This window comes from Plectropomus leopardus, chromosome 12 (assembly GCF_026936395.1).
Source record: "Plectropomus leopardus strain MGB_pleo_1.0 chromosome 12, ASM2693639v1, whole genome shotgun sequence".
In the NCBI taxonomy this organism is placed as follows: domain Eukaryota; kingdom Metazoa; phylum Chordata; class Actinopteri; order Perciformes; family Serranidae; genus Plectropomus; species Plectropomus leopardus.
Window position 1 is genome coordinate 28,529,237 of NC_142187.1, and position 20,291 is coordinate 28,549,527.

A 20,291-nucleotide genomic window follows, 5' to 3' on the forward strand; every position below is an offset into this window, starting at 1 on the left:
TCAGTGTTTAAACTTTATTTTAGCACTATTTCTTTTCACAATGATGTCAATCATAAAAACATGACCTATTCTGTTTTGTTCTACAACATGTAATTTGAAGCGTAGAATTTAACTTGGGCAGAAAAGCTGAGAGCAATTGAAAAAACCAATGAATGAAAAAAATCCTCTACAGTGACTGTTGGGATGTACAGAAAGTAGGCTTTGGATTGTAAAGAACAATCATACGGTAGTCTTTGGCTGACTTAGTAAGAGAAATTCAGTTTTAGCTATTTTTTAAACTCCCATCTATATAAATATCACATAAATATGACAGTAAATACATTTATCATAGAATCTTGTATGTACAAATTTACATTCACAGTCATTCCTTTTTTTAAATCAGTATTTTACTACCTAGAATCCCCCCAAGTTTATACCAGTAAAGCCTAAAGCTTACACAGTGATAATCATATTTATGATTGAGAACTCCATTATTATTCCTAATATTCATGAATTGCAGATGGACTTTTTTTCTCATTTCTAATTGAGAAACATGCTTTCTTTCATAAAGCTACAGATAGAATTAAAACTGCAAGCGGTGATGAACGGGCCCTTGCACCTCCATGCACATTGGGGGTACTGGCACAACTTTGACTGACCCGGTCGTTCATTTCAGTAAAAGTCAGTTAACGCAGGCAGAGAGTTTGGGCTTTTTGACATGGTGTAGTACTTCATGTGGCCACTAGGTGGTAAAGGAGGATTCAGAATTTCCAGATAGGACTTGCATGTGACATGGGGGAAACGTGGCTGGCAGTGTTAGTCTGTGTGAATGTCTTACTATGCATTCACACAGACTCGCACTCAAAATGAGGAACATTTCCACCTACTTGAGCAACCATGGCGTGATCTTTCTGGTTGCCATTTTGGGAAAGAAAAAAATGATACAAAACTGTGGCCGCTACAAAAGAGTGGTGAAGTAATGAGTCCTAAAACACAGAAGTCCGTTAGCCTTTCAGCACTTCCGGTTCCCTGTCTTAAAGTCTATGGGTTTTTTGAACGGGTTTTTGGTAAAATGCCCTAAATAAGGTCTGTGGTTAACACAGGCTAGAGGTATTTAGACATTTTATTCTGTAACATAAAACACATCTGCTTAAACCCGATTTTAGAACTTTTAAGGTTTTACTCGTCTTTAATAAAGGCACTCGCTAACAAGTGGCTAAATGGGACTACAGTGTTTTTCTGGGACATTAGACAGCATAACACTGGACACAGAAACTCAGTAAACCCACTTGTCCGCCTTCACAGCTTTACAGAATCGGACTCGAATTTATCTTTCTATAATAATGTTTCTAAATTGTGTTTTAACATGTTTTTACAGTGTTTGTAGTGGTGACGTTTGAGTCGTGCGACCGCGGTGTAGTTCATGTATAGCCTAACAACAGCTTTTTGCTTCTGGCGATTTCATTTAAGCTTCAAAACATAAAAAAAGAGGTGTTCATCTGTGAAGATTATCATGCTGAACAAAACATGTAAGTCTCATAAACTTGTGTTCATCAGAGAGCTTATTTTTGGCGATAACCAAAAATCACATTCAAAAATCCCATAAGCATTGCTTACTTCCAACCAGGAAGTAAGCAATGCTTACTTCCTGGTTGGCCTACAAAATTACGTCATCCCTTCACCACTCTATAGCTTGGCTGTTTGCACTGTTCAGGGTATTGCGTGCGTGCCACGCATTGATGACACAGTAACGTTTCCCTCTGTCTAATCAGTGGTCTGCAGTGTGTTCACCTCATCTTTTAGTACTTCTTAGTACCCCGTCGACTGTTTTTGGAACCCCAGGAGAGCAGGTACTTAAGGATGTGGTACCAGGTACTTTTTCATAATGAAACATCAAAACAAAGTAAGTAGAGTAAAGTAGAGCCAGTATCATGCAGCGGAAAAGCACCTTTAGACAATTTTCGGCGTTCTTTTTCCTGCTGTGGTTTGGACAGCTGCTTGTGAAACTCACCTGTCCTGGGTGAGGTAGAAACTAATGATCTTATAATCTGCAAGCAAGCCCTCTAACCAACTGAGCTGAACCTTCAGATATTTCAACTGTGTTTTAAGTTGGACTTCAGGCTCTTCTCTGGGAAGCGGCCTGTAAAACGTAGCTGCCGTGGATAAGGTTCAAACTCAACATTTCAAATAGCTTATTTGTTTTAATATTCATAAATTAATTAATTAACCTGGAATTTTCATGGTTTGATCTACAAATGATGTACACCAAGATGATGTGGAATTTATTTGCCCTACTAGCCTTCTAGTGGGCACTGGAAGTACTACATAACGTGAAATATCTCACTCCAGGGTCCAAACTCTCTGCGTGCATTATCCGACTTTCACAGAAAGTAATGACCGCTTTAGCTGGAGTTCACCAGTACTCCGACAAACGTGGGGGTGCGAGGGTCCTTTCATTAATGCTCGTAGCTTTATTTACAGATTGCTTTTTACTGGAATGTCATGAGATGCTTTCTCAAATGTATAAAATATTGTTTACACAGAATTCTCATTAAACATGCTACTAATAAACCAATGTAACACTAATCTGGCTGCAGAGACGCGTGCTCTCACCTTCACAGTTCTGTGTCTCTGTGATGAAAATGTTTGCAGGATCTCAGAACAACTCTGATCACCCTCACCGTCTCAGAGTATCGACTTTAATGTAGAGCAGTTACCCAACGATTTAGTTTTCGGTGTCTGATGAGTCCGAGACGTCCGCAAGACGCGCCTGCCTTTTGCGGACGTTCCAGTGCAAACACTGAGCCAAGCTTTCGAACCAGTCGTACACCAGGTCGTGGCAGCAGATGGAGGGCACTGGGTAACAAGACGTGGTGATCTTGATGCTGTCGGGAGAGAAGTTGCAGAAAGTAAATTAACTTTAAGTAACAAATCTGTATGATGAAACTGATAATGGCAGTAACTGGTGTTTACCAGTCTCCATGCTGAATCTCCTGTCTCTTCCGCCCATCAAACGACACCCAGGCGGTGTTCCTGGCATCAGGGGACAAGGTGATCTAAATTGTGGAAAAGGTGACAAAAAGTCAGTTCCCAAGCTACAGATGTTATAACAAGGCTACACACTGACCGACTGACTAACACACCAACCTGTTTGACACGGTCTTTCCTGAGACCATGTCGACAGTATGGCTGTGCGATATGACGATATGTATCGTCTGACGAAAGAAAAAAGTCCATCGTTTCATTTTACGCTAGTGTGCATCATCTGATAACACATGGCTGAGGGGGCGTCTACACAATGCACTGCACCAAAACAAACAAACATAGAGGAGCTGGAAAAGCAACACTGAACCAAGACCCCAGGACGTGCATCAAGCTCTGTTGCAAATTTTACATTGAGGAAATGCACCGTCCAGGTCATCACATGATGCCCACTGGCCCAGAGAAGAAGAAAAAGAGACGTCTGTAAAATAGCAAATAATTTTTTGTGAGCGTCATCTACTGTACATAAATAATAATAAATATGTAAATATATTAAAAGGTTATGCAAACATAGACAGCCGATACATTACAGGAAAACTCTGAGTAAATTAGTGGAGAATCATAACAAAAGCGGATTGAATATCATCTGAATAAAACGGTGTTAGCCCATGGCCTTACTGTGATACTATCTGCAAACTGTGTGTGTGCATCGAGACCCGTCCAGCTTCCTCACGTTTCCCACTCACCATGAGCTCGACCCCGGCAGGGACGACGATGGGCCTGAAGGAGAGAGAGTGAGGGCAGATGGGGGTGACCATGATGGCGGGTACGTTGGGGTGGATCATGGAGGCTCCTGCTGCGGCTGCATACGCTGTGCTGCCTGTGGGTGTGGACACAATCACACCTAGAGGACAGGGGGGACATTTAGCACAATTATTTACCATATAAGAAATGCATTATATATTATAAATGTAAGTACCAGTCTACAAATACAATTGTAGCTACAAGTCAAGACAAAAGAGAACAAGTTTACGAGGGCTCTTACCGTCTCCCTGCACCGAGGTGATGAGGCGTCCATCGAGGTACAGGTCCACATTGGACAGGTAGGAGGACGGGCCTCGGTCCACCACCACCTCATTCAACACCTGTACACACGCGCATATTAAATTTGCAGAAAACATGAATCCTCTTTGGGATTATTAAGGTTTCGTAAATCAAAATTATACTCAAGCATTTAAATGAATCATGTTACTACAGTGAAACCAATAGGCTGAATGCCATTAATATTTTGGTTTGTTTATGTGCAAACACATGCATATGTACAGTATATGTACAATATATATATACCAGGGTGTATAGGTTTCAAACACTTGACTTTAAGGCTTTTTGAGAACTTTTCCAGATAACTTTTAACCAAATTTAAGACAAATTTTTAGACAAATCATCTTCTTTTTTTAAATTCAAGCATTAAGTGTAGAGGTAAGTAGAATAAATTTGGTCCTGTGCAGATCAGAACATTGTAATCAGAGTGAGTTAGATTAATCTACATTTTGCCAACAGGGAATCATAAGTTTTAAGTAAAAGGACAGTTCAGTGGCAGGTTTAAAGATTTGTGACATTAGAAATGTGGACTTTCACACAAATTTATCTTGATAAAAAGAAATTAAAAGATGAATAAATTAAATTTAATAAAACATCTCTGGCAATTAAGACCTCACAAATTCAAGACTCTTTACTTATGATTTTAAGGCATTTTTTTATTAAAAAAAAAATAAATTTATGATATTTTAAAACCATAAGACCCGCAGAGACCCTGATATATGAATCTGGCTAGCAAAAGCATAAAAATTGGATTGAGACAAACGAATAGATAAACTTTTTCAGAGTCATTCAAATATCTTATTATCCAAATACAGCAGAGACTGGATGTATAGTAAAAAAGGGAGGAGTAATGAAAAATTTAATGTGCAGAAAATATATGATCATTTGATCTTATTTGATTTTGCTTAATTGTCAGAAAAAAAACTGCAATTTGTCTTGCGTCCCAGAATGTCAGTTGTTTCACATGCATATGCATTAATACAAAACAACATTTAACCAGTCAACTAAACCAACAATGCTACAAATCACATTAGACATTACAAACAGAGGGTGCAATGCAACATAAATGGCCACTTGGTGTCTCCATCCACAACAGACACCACTCCGCTCATCCTTGGCCCATTGCCCACAACCACTAAAATCTAACTCATAGCTGTGAACTTCTGAGACATCCAGAAAACAAACAAGCAAACAACTTTAAACACAACCACTTGTGTTTTATCCTTGTTGAGGTGAGGTTTCTTATAAGCCCCTAGGGATTGCTTAATCTTACTTGCACAACCTTGTCTTTTTCTGTTGTTTTGCACAAATAAACCTTACTTACTTTTTCCCTGTTACATTTTGTTCGACCCAGACGCACTGACTCTACTTAGAAGCCAGAGTTTTGATTTAATAGGTTGACAGACTGAAGAACAAACAAGTTCCTCAACCTGTTCAATCGAGCCTGCAGGACTCTTAATCTGCTGTGTGATAGCAAAAGCTGATATTCTTCAAATAGCGCAGGGATCAGACAGGATATCACCAGCCAGACTCAACTTTCTTTTGCATACGCAGCCTGAAAACTTAACTCAAGTGTTTGACCCACAATGTCTGAAACTAAACTGCTGCAAATCTGCTCAACCTGAACAGAGAGAAAACTGCACCACTTGGTGTCTCTATTCACTACAAAAACCACTGAGTTTGTCCTTGGCCCACAGCCCACATCTGCACCACGGTTTAATTCATATCTGTTAAGTAAATCTTGAGACACCCGGCAGACAAACGGCTCTAAACACAACATCTCTTGCTGAGAGGATAAAGGCGAGATAACTGTATTGCCATTGCTGTATAATGTGGAATAGCTCAATAATTCAGGGCAGTCTTTGGTGTGTAATTTGTTTTCACACACAGTTATTATGAAATCTGCAGTCAGTAAAAACAATAAATGAGCCGGCAGCAGACGCAGAGTCAGAGAGCATTACATTCCCACATTAAACTACGAGCAGAGAGAAACGGTGGTGTGCAGTCAAGCGGCATTCAAATCATGTTCCACACTTCAGTCAGCACTGCAGTGATGTCTGCCTGATGTACTGACGTCAGCTGAGCACAGAGCAAACATCCCGCTGGATGCTGCAGACGTGATGTAATGGGAGGTCAAACTCAGGCTCAGAGACGGGAACGATCCGTCACTGTCTTATATCGACAAGACAGGGAGAGGAGGGAGAGAGCTGCACTGAAATTAACAAAATGCAGTCGTGTATGTAGGTCTGTGTGTGTGTGTGTGTGTGTGTGTGTGTGTGTGTGTGTGTGTGTGTGTGTGTGTGTGTGTGTGTGTGTGTGTGTGTGTGGTAAAAGCTTATTTTGGGGTCAGCAAGTTGGGGTTAGGTTAGGATTAAAGTTAGGCGAGTAGCGGTTATGTTTGGTTAAGTCTCCAGGAAATGCATGTAAGTCTATGTAATTTGCCCCTGAGTGACCCAAAAGTAAACGTGTGTGTGACTGCAGCAGCAAGGCATGTTTAGTTAAACAGTGTGTCAGACGAAGAGCGTCAGAGCTCATTAAATATCCATTTGGCGTTTGACTGTGCTGTCGACGCCACGGTCTCCATGGCAACTGGCTCAACAGAACTTCATAAACATCCTACTTTTTCTCCCTGATATCTGCACCCAGCAGCTTTATTATGACTGTCGCCATGGAAACCCGTCTCGCTCACCGAGCTTGTACACATGTACGACAGCACAAATGCACCCAGGATGAAAAAAAAAGGAAACGAGGGAGACGGAGACACACACACACACACACACACACACACACACACACACACACACACACACACACACACACACACACACACACGGAGTAAGCCTCCATCATCTGTGTGGGCTTACAGCATCTTTTTTAGGGTGTGATCAGGAACAAAACACAATCACACCAGTCATTTTTTAACAAAGAACAGTGGCGCCAGAGGAACGAAACTTAAGAACTACATTTCCACTTTAAACGTTCCTGTTTGCTTCTGAAAAACTATGAAGATTAAGCACATTCTCCAAATACGTGCTTATAAAATAACGGCTTTCACACACAGGGACATAATGCAGAGTTATCCTGTTCTTTGTGTTTACGTTTGTGTGACCCTGATGTTTGTATGGATCTAAAGAATGAACGCCACGAGGATGTGCAGATGTGCACATTGTTTGTTTCTCTTGTTCACTCGCTTGCTTCACTCTCAGCTCATTATACACTCTCTTTCTCTCATCTAACTTTCTTTTTAGACAAGTTAAAAAGCTGAAAAAATTTAAAAGCATCACTGTGTTCTAGTATTGACTCTAGTCTCACTCATTACTTCTTTTCGCACATTTTCACATTTTGTGCACCACAAAAACTTGGAACGATCATCTTATTTCAGATTAGATACTCTCCGAGCACAAGAGGAACCCTGAGTGATGTGAGTGTGTGTCAAGTGTGTGTCTTCAACGCTTTACAAGCAAAGGGCCCCTGAACTGAAAGAGAGATGGCAGGGACTCCTTACTGCATATATAAAAACTGAGTTGCATATTAAACTTGGCCCTCGTTGACATGCAGGGCAGTCTTAAGTGCCACATATAAACACACCTTTATATGGCGCATACAAGACTAAGCTATTAAAAAAATACTTGACAGATTCATGAATGCATACATCAAAGATTATGTTTTTAATCATAATTTTTTCAGAGAGGCTGATTAATCTTTTTTATAGTGTGGTTTTTTTTCAGACATATTTAAATTCTTAAAAATTAAATAAAACTTTGGCAGCTCCTCTGCAGTAACTCTGAGGACCCCCTAGAGGTCACAGACCACCTGTTGAAGCCCCATAGTGTATATTGATTTGTCGAGCACATGAGCCAATACAGCAGTGGCAATCTTTTTTTTTTTTTTACATGTTAACCATGTAAACAACAGACAACAAAAACACAAACAGCTTGTTACAAGAAATAAGAAAAAAAAGTCTGTAAGTCTGAGGGAGACAAGAAAGATCTAATTTTAGAGTTAGCTCAAGACGTGCTCGGTCTCCTTTCAGTTGTTACACCTGTGCCTCTTTGTCCTCACCTGTAGCTGCAGCGTGACCTTGCCAGCCTCGCTGTTGGTGTGTCCATGAGGAAGGAGGCCGTTGTGTTCCTGCTGCTGCTGCTGCTGCTGCTGCGGCTGCGGCTCCCGGCTGTACGGCTGCTGGCCTGTTCTCTGAAGCATGTCCTTCACCACCTTCACCTTCAGACGGCTGCGCAGAGTGATGGCTGCATTTCCTGAAAACACACAGACATGCAAACATAAGCACACGTGGCGTTCACACACATTATATCTTGTGACAACCAAAAGAAGGTATTTATTTGTAACCTTTCAGGAGAGAATGAGTGTTTCCTTCACAGCAGCTACAACAGTAAATATTAGATCAATATAAAAATCCTTTTTACCTTCAAACACTTTGGCCACTTCGGTCTTGTATGATTCAAATTTGAAGGGCGTCAGGAAACCAAGAGAGCCGAGGTGAAACGCCATAACCGGAGGGACGCTGCCCTGCAGAAAAGAAAAACAGTCCAAACATAAAAATCAGTCTCACCCCTGTCAGAACAGCAGAGTCATGACCAAAAAACTCATCTGTTTACTGAACTGCATGAAGTACACAATACTGACACAATCTGAAAACATTTGGTATTAAAAAGATTTTATATTGTATTCTTTTTTTCTATTTTTTAATGTGTATTATTCATGAAAATTATGAGAAATTATGGCATAAAAACGAAATACTCAGAATACTTTTATAGTAGACTTTCATAACACAAAGCTGAAACTAATTTTAGAATCACAGAAAAATGCAGTTTTGAATTGTTTGATCTTTGAATGCTGCTGACTGTGTGACATCAGGTGGCAACTTCAAGAGCCAAATATTCAAATTAGTTTCACAGAATATACTAACTCTTTTTATTTTTTTTTCTTTGCAGTGATCACAACAGAATTACAATAAAGTCATTTTAAACAGAAAAATAGGTAAAAGCAAAAAGTAAACCACTGTAAAACAAAGATGAAATACAATGATGCAACATTTTTTAAAAAATCTGATTTGTCAATTTGACAGTTTAAGTCCCAAAGGTTAGAAAAGACAAGATATGAGAAATTATTTTTCTTACATTTGGTTTAAAGGAATACATAATGAGACATATTCAGAAATTGATCAACCAATAAAAGTGTGATTACCTGGAAGAGAGAGGAGGCGTAGAGCAGAGTGCCGTCTCCACCCAGACAGATGATCAGGTCGATGCAGTCAGAGATATCATCATAACCTGCAGGCCGACAAAAACAACTCATCCTAAACGTGGTATATAAACAAACTCATTGCTATTATTATCTGTTTTATTTTAATTACATTATAATATGCACAAAATTTTCATTCAAGAATATAAGGGGAGAAGTGACAAGTTTCCTAGTTCAAAATTCAGCCAACATATGCAGCCAGTAAGGTAAAATAAATCTAAGAGAACAATGGCAACAACATAGGACGAATGACCTAACTAAAACATTTTTATCCGTTTAACTGTGCACTACATTTAGAGTATTTTTACCACTGTACCTTGCCATCACAAAACAATTTGGAACAAGGAAATAAAGCAGTTATATTGCTCTCTTCAAAACCAGACTCCATAGAAAGAAAAAACAAACAATAATTTCACTGCTGGTCAACCACGGTCATGATCAGTTAGTTTGTTTGTGTTATTTTGTAACGTCAGTGTTTAAAAGACAGCGGTAGACCAGCAGCTCTTGTGTTCAGCAAGAATTAAATTAGCGTTTTTGTCACTGGAGTTTAATCATCATCATTTATTTATTTATTTACACATCAACGAAACAGTGAAACAAAATGAACTAAGCCACAGTCCAAAAGAAGAAATTTGAATAGGACATCCCAAATAAGCTACCTAAAGATTTTGCAAGGGGGCCCATACAATTAAAATATAACATTAAAAAAAAAACATTCACTGTATCAAATCTTCACTGACGCAACAGAAGAATTCCAGTAAAATACTGGCGCATCCACTTTGGAGATTTAAAATACTGATATTGAAAATACAGCAAGTAAAACAAAGTTGCTACCATAGACTTAATCCTTTGAAACCTGAGAAAGTTTTCTTTATTTCTCTTCAAAACATGGAAACAATGTAGTGAACAATTTCAAAAGAAATGTACCAAAAATTCAAATAAATAAATAAATAAATAAATACATAAAAGAAAATCACCTCAAAAAAACCTAAAAAAGAAAAGTCAAAATAGTGCTTCTATAATAATTCTGTAAAATATATAATTATTATCATTATAAATATAGTGTTTTGGAAATTTTCCCCCAGCTTTTTCAAAAATGTATTTCAAGGGTTTAAGTACTTGTGAAGGGGTCTGAACGCAGCATAAGAAAAGCGATGTCGATCCAGGCTTCAAAGGGTTAAATTGGCGTTTCAAAATAAAACATTTTAGCAGTAAACAGCATCATTTATACGTTTTTTGGCTCTCTGAGTTCTTTCTGAAGATGGAAACAGAATAAGATGTTTTTATGTCGTCATCGTACTCGTTCCATGTTTGCGGTCCTCCACACGTGTGCTTTTCACCTGTAATCAGGTGTTTCGTCCTCGTGTTACGTGTGTAGAGGACAGTTTGGTGGCTTTGAAGGGACCAGAGATAACAGATAACGGTCGAAACAGGCTGTCTGACAGGAAGGTAAAGCATTGAAAATACTCTCAATATAGTGTGCACTTAAACTGGTATTTTTTAGTTGGGACTTTTTTGGGTGTCTAAAATACATTTTGCTGCTGACCTTGTAAACAGCACTACCTTACTTCACTTTTGTGTCGTTACTCTTGCCTGCTTCTCCAAACTGTGGCCGTGCCAACCAACATTTCCTGTAGGTAAAGCACTGATTATGGGTAAGTACCTCATTCAACCCCAGCTCAAAAAAAAAATCAGAATTATCCCTTTAATGTTTGCATCTTCGTTGTGTTGTAAAGGCATCTCACCCTCTCTGAAGGTGCAGAGTTGATTGCGGATGGAGCCGAACGCCTCGTCCTTCGACAGCGTAGCATCATCTGCCACCCGACGCTCCACGTACACCATCATCTGCTTCTCCTGACACACAGAGACATGCTTTAGCAACAGCAGCCAAAACACACGCACAGACGTCTCCCAACAGTCCTCTTTCTGAAATGAGGCTGAGCGTACGCCAAACATTTGGGGTTTAATATGACGGTGTTTGTGTGGAATGTAAATAAATGGGTTCATTTGACATTTTGTTACACAAAGTACAGCTTGTTTTGGAAACATGTGACCGAAAGGTGTCGTAACTGCGTGAGACCAGACTGTAACTTTCACCTACATGTCTGGTTCACTTCCTGGATTCTTTTTGTTAGACTTCAGGACCATAAATGTCTCAGCGTACACTCTTCTCTTTAGGACGCAAGGAATTAGTTCAATAGCAGCCAAAGACAAAACTGTAACTGCAATCAGTGAAAGTGACAGTGTGATGATCCCACGGATAAAACTAAAAACAAAACTGCGACCTGGTATCACTTTCAAATTGACTGACAGAAATTTTAATACAGACACGGGTTCCCACAGATTAAGGCAAGTTCGATTTAAGACTTTTTTTCAATATCATCCAAGAGTGATTTTAAGATGAACTTAACAATAATGAAAATTTAAGAAAAAAATGAGCAAATTAGAACCGTTTTTTTTAAATTCCCCATAAGCATTTTTTAAAAAAATTTCCAAATTTGTCACATTGTAGAATGACTTTTAAGGAAGAATAAGATCCGTCTATAACTGTCAGGTGGACAGTGTCATGGTTTTAGGAGATCTATGATCTACTGCAGTATTTTGACTTCTCAGCCTATGACTCTCTTGGAGGAACATGATGGGAAATGTAGTTCAAATTTTAATTTTTTTCCATCTGACTTATTTTTCACCTATTCATCCCCAGAAAATGAGTGTTCCCACACCTTTTCAAAATTTAAAAATGTTTCCATGACTTTTCAAGGACCCATGATACCATTCAATGGTACTGTGTTCAGAACTGTGTGGTATACTTTACTCCAAATTATTGTATGAACATTAAACAGAAAACTTTTTCCAACCTCGAATAGGTGTTTATGTTATTAAATTACATGGAAGATTATCAACAGGCGAGGAGTGCAACAGTTAATTAATTAATTAATTAACACACAAATTCCATCACTTTTCCAAAATTCCCAATGATTTTTACAAGTTCCACAACTTTCCAGGTCTTAAAAATGAGATTGTGAAACTCAATAACTATTCCAGGTTTCTCATGACTGTGGGAAGCCTGGAAAAAGTTCCCTGACAGCTCGAACCTCTGTTTTAAAAATAAAACTCATAAAGGTATTTTTTATCCATTTGATTTGATCATGTGATCTCATCTAGACATTTTGGAAAAAGGTTCACTCTGTGATTCAAAAGGTTACTGCTCAAATGTTTACACTGTCTCCCTCATTTTACTTGTTAAACCACACTGTGGAAAATCTTTTTGATGTGGACACCAAATTTATGTTAATAATTCTCACATTTTTGACTAAAAGTGCATCTTCCTCTGGAGGTCCCCAAAGCCGGCACGTGGATATCACAGATATCAGCGCTTATCGCTTTGGGAAAATCGACATATGCTGTGAATCATAAAACGGACAACCTCTGGAAACTTCTGTAAACTTCTGGAAAATACGCAATTACTGATTTTTTTTTTTTTTACCTTTACATGCGATGCTATTTGCTGTTTTCCTGTCATTTTTTATTTTTCTGTTGTTTAAAATTTAAAAATCGATTAAAAAAGTAAATACAAAAAACATGAACCCACATCAGTTACGTAGGGTTCCAGCCAGTTTTGTGTGTTTATTGTAACATATCACAACTTTTTTGGTCAAGTTAAAAATCTACTTCAAATGCTGAAGAACATTTCAAACTTTCTAGAGTGGAAAACTTGAAAAAGAATAAACATATTACATTATTGTGAAAGTATCCAAGTGGTTTGCTTTGATAAAAACTTGTTAATTTATCATGTGATGTGATGTGATGTGGTAAATATTTATAAGTGTTGTTGGTTTTTCTATTCTGATCTGTGTGACTTAAATGCAAGAGGCATTTTGTAAGTTCATGAAAAAAATAGATATTACTTTATTTTGATATTTTATAATTCAAGATCAGAAAAAATATTCACAAAATCCTACTTCCCCTGTATTTGCATTTTTTAGGAATTTCCAAAGATGGATTCAAGACATTTTAATTTATACCGTTTACAGCCCTTTTTTAGATTAGTGAAATCAATTATTATTATTATTATTATTATTATGATAGTATAGTAGTCCCCTACCTCCACTAGAAACCTGCAGAGCTCTTTGAAAGGTTCGACGAGGCTCTCATCTCTGATTTTCCTGATGACGAGCACGTTGACAGGTGGTTTATTCCAGGTGAGGCGCTGGCTGGCTGGGTCCTGGATGTGCCTGGGAAACAAACACACAAGTAAGTAAACAAACCTTTTATACAAGCCATCAGTGCCTGTTAATACTATGTTAGACACACAGAAACAGACCAAAGAGATGAGTCATCACATTTTGTCTTACCTCATCTTCTGAAGAAAGTAAAAGATAAACGGACAGCAGACGCAGTCATTCATTAACTCATGTGACACTGTGATGTTACGTCTGTAGGAGTGAGGTCCAAACTCCAAACATCAGAATATAAAAACCTCTATTTTCTTTTCTCATCTTTACCGTTTGTGTGTCTCCTCTTTTGCCTGGCGGACCGAAGGCATTGTGCAGATAACTTAAAGTCCAAAGAAACACTCCTGAGACTAGGTGACAACAAGCATCTGTGGTCTGTTCTGTTAGTCATCCCATTCATCCAACATCCAATCACAGCATTCTCACTTTATCTTATCTCACACAGTTGCACAAGCTTTTCTGAGTAAACACCACACTCATGACACACAAAGTTCGCCCCTCATGCTTACATGACTGAAGTTGGGTTGGGAAGGATGCAGGCTTTGGGTCCGAAGTGAGTGGCTGGATACGGTCCATGTAGAAAGTGTGCTCTCCTGTGAGGAGGGAGAAGGAGGAGGACAGGTCAGTATCACCTCATGTCCAGGGCAACAGAGTCGTGGCAGTGGCACGGCGCACCAGCTGGCAACCTGCAGTGCAAACCTCTTAGGAGAGCTTTCTGCTGTGTCGCTCGCCGAGCTGGAGGGCTCCAAGTGCTCGTGTTGGCCTGGCAACCTCCGCCGCTCCATCTCCCACAGCAGCTGTTCGTGACCATCCCCCCGTCGCTGTGACCTTGTCCCCTTCCTACGTCTCCTTGGTGACTTGGACGGGTGCTCCCGGTGCTTGGAGGGCCTGGCTGACTCTGAAAGCTGACCGGGGGGCGCTGAGGGTCGCGGCATGCCTCTGTCTGGCACTGCCAGGGGCCCCGGTGATGGAGCGGTCTCTGAGTTCTCCATTCTGCAGGGATGCATCACAGAAACATCTGTTGAAGATGTTTATGAGAATTTGAAAAGATGAAATAATCTAAAATATGAGTCTTTGAAAAACTGTAGTTACTCCAGAAGAGCTGAAGTCGATTTCCAACACTTTTCTATTTGCCACTGCCTTTGACTCAATCAGATACTTTTTTATTCTTGTATTTTATACTTAAAGTGTTATTTTCAATTCTCATGATCATTAATGGCATTTTTAATTGTATTTACATGTACTTTTATTTTGTGTTTCTTATGTACTTTTGAACTCTTTTGATATTTTATGTAAAGCACTTTAGATTTCCTTGTTGCTAAAATGTGTTATATAAATAAACTTTCCTTGCCTAGTGGAAACTATCACATGTATATATTATGATGAATTATTTATTATTTATTAAGCTAAAATACCAAACATTATCTGCTTCTCAAATATGAGGATTTGCAGCTTTTACATATTTCATGTCTATGAAAATTTAATATTTTGAGATTTTTAACTGCTGGCAGACAAAATTAGTATTTGAAAACATCACACTGGGCTCTGGGAAACTATACTCAGCATTTTCTGACATTTCTTAGTCAAAGTGATCAATAAGTTTACTGAGGAAGAAAATCAGCCTGCTAACTGACCACAAAAAATAACTATCAGTTGTATCCTTATTCTTATACAATTACCCAAGAAGAATGCACATGATGAGGGATAAAGGCAAATAATTAAGACGTTCAAGGTATTAAATTTAAAGGAAGAACAAAGGGAAAACAAAACATATATAGACCAAAGTGGGATGTTGCTTTAGCTTATTATACCTACTCTTTTTACTTAGCATATTCATCATAAGTAAGGGACTGTTTGTTATTTATGAAGGGGGAGGGAGTGGGGCAAAAAGGCGGTATGACAAAAAAATTTTTTTTATGTTTTTTAATAATAAGCACTGAGGAGGGACTTTTGTTCTTTATTTTAGCTTATGGGAGGGGCATACAATTTGTGATCATATAATATGGTAATGTGTTATTTGATTTATGCAAGTAGAAACAAGTCACTTTTTAAGACATTTATTTATAGAATAGCAAATTCTAATACATTTTAAAACAATTTAGAGATACAAGAGCTGGGAAAACAATCTATTTACAGTACTGTACAGTACTCAAAGTATTTACATGTAACTAATATTGTCGATGAGGATCTGGAAATCGGTAAAGAAATGACAAAATACATTAGCTTGTATGAGCACTTGTGAGGGTCGTACACCGCCATGCAACATGACAGGACCGTCCTGCACCTGCAGGGTCGGCTACAGACCCCCGTCAGGAACAAGACTCCCTCCTCTACCCGTCCGTCTGCTCATACTATCAGTTGTGGGGGTGATTTCTTCAGCTTCAAAATACCTGTATCGACAGAGACAACATGTCAACAAGCTTGCAAAGCGACAAATGTTAAAGAAAAGCTTCTAATTTACAAGCGTACCTTGTATCTGGCTGTTGAAGCTAATGTGCTAACTAACATTAGCTAAACAGTTCAATGTAGAGCTAATGCTAACGTACAAACAATGTATCACACAGACTGTTTATGTATAAACAGACTGTTTATTTATAAACACGCAGCTAATCTTATAAAGAACACGTCTCTAGCTACAATATGATCAGCAAAAGTTATACTAAAACACGCTATTTCTAGCTTTATTGCTTGTGTTTTGCTCTTACCGGTGTGTTCGCCATGTCGTCTCTTTCGCCGCATCGGTTGCCGTAGTTACGAGACTGCGCGTGCATGACGGCCTCCTGTGCACGTGAGGTGCTGTATATAAAGAGTGACAGCGCCATAAGTGCAGCTGTGACAGGCACAACACTGTTTTCAATAATCGCAGCCTGTACGCTGACAGACACATAATTACCAGACGAATAAATTGTTTTGCTATGAAAAACTGCACAGCAGTTTCTATTAGGCAAAACAAAAAAACGTTAGCATGTGAAATTTAATAAACTTGCCTTGCCTGGTGGGAACTATGACATGTATATATTATGATAATTTATTAAGCTAAAATACAAAACATTATCTGGTTCCAGCTTTTCTGTATTTCCAACACTTTTCTATTTGCCACTGCCTTTTACTAAATCCAATACATTTTTATTCTTGTATATTATTCTTTTTTTAAGGCTTGTTTTTATTTTATATTCTCTTGATCATTAATGACATTTTTAATTGTATTTAAATATACTTTTATATTGTGTTTCTTTTGCACTTTGTCACAACTCTTTTGATGTTTTATGTTAAGCACTTTAGATTGCCCGTGTTGCTAAAATGTGTTATATAAATAAACTTGCCTTGCCTAGTATATATTATGATATTATGATAATTAATTAATTAATTATTAAGATAAAAAAACAAACATTATCTGGTTCCAGCTTCTCAAATATGGGGATTTGCAGCTTTTTCATATTTCATGTCTATGGAAATTTAATATTTTAATATTTTTAACTGCTGGTAGACAAAAAAAGCATTTGAAAACATCACATTGGGCTCTGGGAAACTATACTCATCATTTTCTGATATTTTTTTGTCAAAGTGATCAATACGTTTATTGAGGAAGACAATGAGCTTGTAAACTGACCATAAAAATAACTGTCAGTTGTATCCTTATACTTGTTATGGCCAAAACTTAGTTTGTTCGTTGTATCCTATTTTGTTCTTTGTTAACAATTTCCTGTGAAGAATTTACATAATAAAGGATAAAGAAGTTCGAGGTATTAAGGGCAAACAAACATATACAGACCAAAGTAGCCTGTTGCTTTAGCTTATTATAGCTACTCTTTTTACTTAGCATATTATCATAAGTAAGGGACTGTTTGTTATTTATGAAGGAGGGGGGAGTGGGGCAAAAAGGCAGAGGCATGTCAAATTATTTTTCTTATGTTTTTTTTAAAAAAAAATAATAAGCACTGGGAAGGGACTTTTGTTCTTTATTTTGGCTTATGGGATGGGCATACAATTTTCTCTTGTCTTTACATAAATTAAGACCTGCGTGCAAAATACTAAATCATGCATGCTTTTAAATAAAGACGGGCATGGAAGTTACTAAAATGCACATGCAATTTATAAAAGGGGTGCAGGAAATAGTGCATGGGCGTTTTTAGAAATAAAACCATAATGATGTCACTTCCTGTGCTCTGTAAAAAAAAAAAAAGTAACACTCCAGCTACCCCCTTCTCTGAAAAATAAAGAACAGTCCCTAACTCATTTAGACTGCTGCTTAGTTTAAGCAAAATAATAAAAATTTCACATCATAAAAAAATATTTTAAGTGATTAAAGCTGGCATTTTGTCACAGTAATACTCATAGTAGTATGAATAATGAGTGCTTAACAAATGTGAAGAAAAAGTAACATGTTGTGACAAACAACTCTATGACCTCTTTCACTATACTAAAAAAAAGAATCGAAAGTAAAATAAAGTAACTAATTAAAAAACATGAATGTAACTGTATAGCTGATTGAATACGGGGGAATAAGTCAAACCAGCGATTAAACAAAGTTCCTTTAACGTTATATTTACAACATTTTTTCATATTATTGTTTAACATTTTGACCTTAGGCGAAGCTTTAGTGAGAAAACGGTCTTATCTCACAAACGGGAATCGTAAGTAAACAGCTACCGGACACAAAACAACCGACTGTCGGTCATTACTGAGCTCATCTAACCAGCTAACCGGATGAACCGTGAAAGAAACGGAGCTTACTGTGTCACTGAGGCAAACACGAGCAGGTCGTTACTGCGTTATCAAAGAGCGCGTTTATCTGCTAAAAAACTTCATTAACGGACAGACAGCGGATTCAGGCTCTGACAGCTAAATCGTTACATTACAACACGGCGTGTGTGACCGCGGAGCAGCGGGGGAAGTGATGTTTGCGTGGTCGGTTCAGGGGCATCACTGCGGGCTGATCTCTGCGCAGCACCGAGGGACGGTCACCGGGACAGCGCCGTGTTCGGTGAAACAGAGTCACAGCCACACGGTGAAGCGCTTTATTTATGTGTTTATCTGTTAAATAATAGAAAGGGTTTATTAACCCTTAGGGCCCGCTTTAATATTAAACACACTTGTATCGCTCTGCGTACAACATGCGTATTTGAAATCAAGCAGAATATTATTTTCTACTTTCACTGAGTTATTTTTCAGTCTTAATTATAAATATCAATTATTAATTCATTTTCAGAATTTTAATCCTTTAAATGCCAGGTTTTTGTCATGTTATAAAGAAACAAACAAAAAGAAAACGTTTCTTATTTTCTATGTTACCAACCTTTTAAACATTAGGGCCTGCATCATCATCATTACATTATAAAAAACATTATACATTAGAATTATTTTCTACTTTCACTGAGTTTATTTATAAAACCAACATCAGTCCTGATTATAAATATAAAATATTCATTAATCAAAATTTTAACTCTTTTAATGTTGGGATTTTGATGCTACTGTGTTTTTAGATGAGAAAAAAAAATTATATTCAATATACTGCATGCAAAGTAGAATTTTCTTATTTTATTATCACAGCCTAGGATATGTCAATGATTTGCAGCAATACTGATTATAATACTTGAATTACTTTTTTCCTGATTATACTTACTTTTACTTAACATTTTTAGTGCAGGACTTTTCTTGCAACCGGGTATTGTCATAGTGCAGTATTAGCACTTTTACTGAAGTAAAGGAACTGCATACTTCCTTCACCATTGTTACAATTACATTGCACCTTACAGTATATCTTATACTTCATGCTGTGCAATACTGTGCTATATCATAATATACTATGTTAAAATGTTATACTGTCTTAACACATCATGTATTAGGTTATTATATTAATATTTTGCTATATTAAGTTTGAAAAACAAACTTACATTTGTCCTTGATCCTGCTACATCTTTGGAGTTGAAGGATGAGTTGATTAAAATCTGCAGCTGGTAAGGAGATTCGATTCAGTTGCTCATGCATGTTCCTGCTGATGGCATCATTCAATTCCTGCAGTGCATTTTTTTGCATCAGAGTCTTCTGTCCTTTTGGCTGCCAGTAAGGTCCACCCATCCAGTGCAACAACTTAAACAGGGATGTTAGGGGTTAACCATGTCTCTGTTTGGATGTGCACAGAGCAGTATCTGATTTGCTGTTGCTAAGTGGGCCTCAATCGCATCTCATCCACTTTTTTCTCCTGCGACTGGACATTAGCCTGAAGAAAGCTTGGTAGAGGAACAGCTCCCAGTCCAAGTCGGCTCAACCTCGCCCTGATGCCGGCTCTCCTCCCTCTCTTCGTCCGGTTTCGTTTCTCCCCTCTGGTTTGACTGGCTGCTTGGCGTATGGTGTTGGTGGGGATCATCTTGCGGTCTGCTGCATTCAGTCCAGAACTTACACAACTTTTCCCGATGTTGACAACTGCTTCTCTATCGCAGAAAAGTCGTGCTTCACCAGAAAGGGCCATGGAGTCGAAAAAATACAAAAATATAGCAAAAAAGTAGCAAGGATTTGAGGAGCTTGTGGCTGCTGCATCTACATGCGCTGCTGTCGTCATATTAGTCATACCTTGTCTTCCATATTATGCTCATTTTTAGGTTAATACTTAAAGATTATAACATGTTCAAATGCTTTAATAGACAAAAACACATTATTTCTCTCATACTGTCTGCCTAAATATACCCGTATTTAACCTCTGCAAACATTTTCAGATGTAATAAATTTCAGGGA

At 38.0% G+C, this 20,291-nt stretch overlaps 1 protein-coding gene across 2 annotated transcripts in view; it reads right to left on the reverse strand.

Moving 5' to 3' along the window:
• nadkb (NAD kinase b) overlaps positions 1-20,291 on the reverse strand; it is a 25,629-nt gene continuing 5,338 nt past the window's right edge. Inside the window, exons 1-12 of one of the 2 annotated variants that reach the window (XM_042498536.2) lie at positions 18,294-18,472; positions 14,259-14,552; positions 14,069-14,152; positions 13,430-13,559; positions 11,070-11,178; positions 9,268-9,353; positions 8,487-8,589; positions 8,125-8,318; positions 4,007-4,106; positions 3,708-3,865; positions 2,953-3,035; positions 1-2,864 (exon numbers count right to left, since the gene is read on the reverse strand). In XM_042498536.2, coding sequence (XP_042354470.2) covers positions 2,705-2,864; positions 2,953-3,035; positions 3,708-3,865; positions 4,007-4,106; positions 8,125-8,318; positions 8,487-8,589; positions 9,268-9,353; positions 11,070-11,178; positions 13,430-13,559; positions 14,069-14,152; positions 14,259-14,551 — 1,500 coding nt within the window. In that variant the 5' untranslated portion in view covers position 14,552; positions 18,294-18,472 and the 3' untranslated portion in view covers positions 1-2,704. Of the gene's footprint in view, positions 2,865-2,952; positions 3,036-3,707; positions 3,866-4,006; positions 4,107-8,124; positions 8,319-8,486; positions 8,590-9,267; positions 9,354-11,069; positions 11,179-13,429; positions 13,560-14,068; positions 14,153-14,258; positions 14,553-18,293; positions 18,473-20,291 lie in introns of those variants that run through there. The other variant, XM_088085726.1, reaches the window with a different exon arrangement.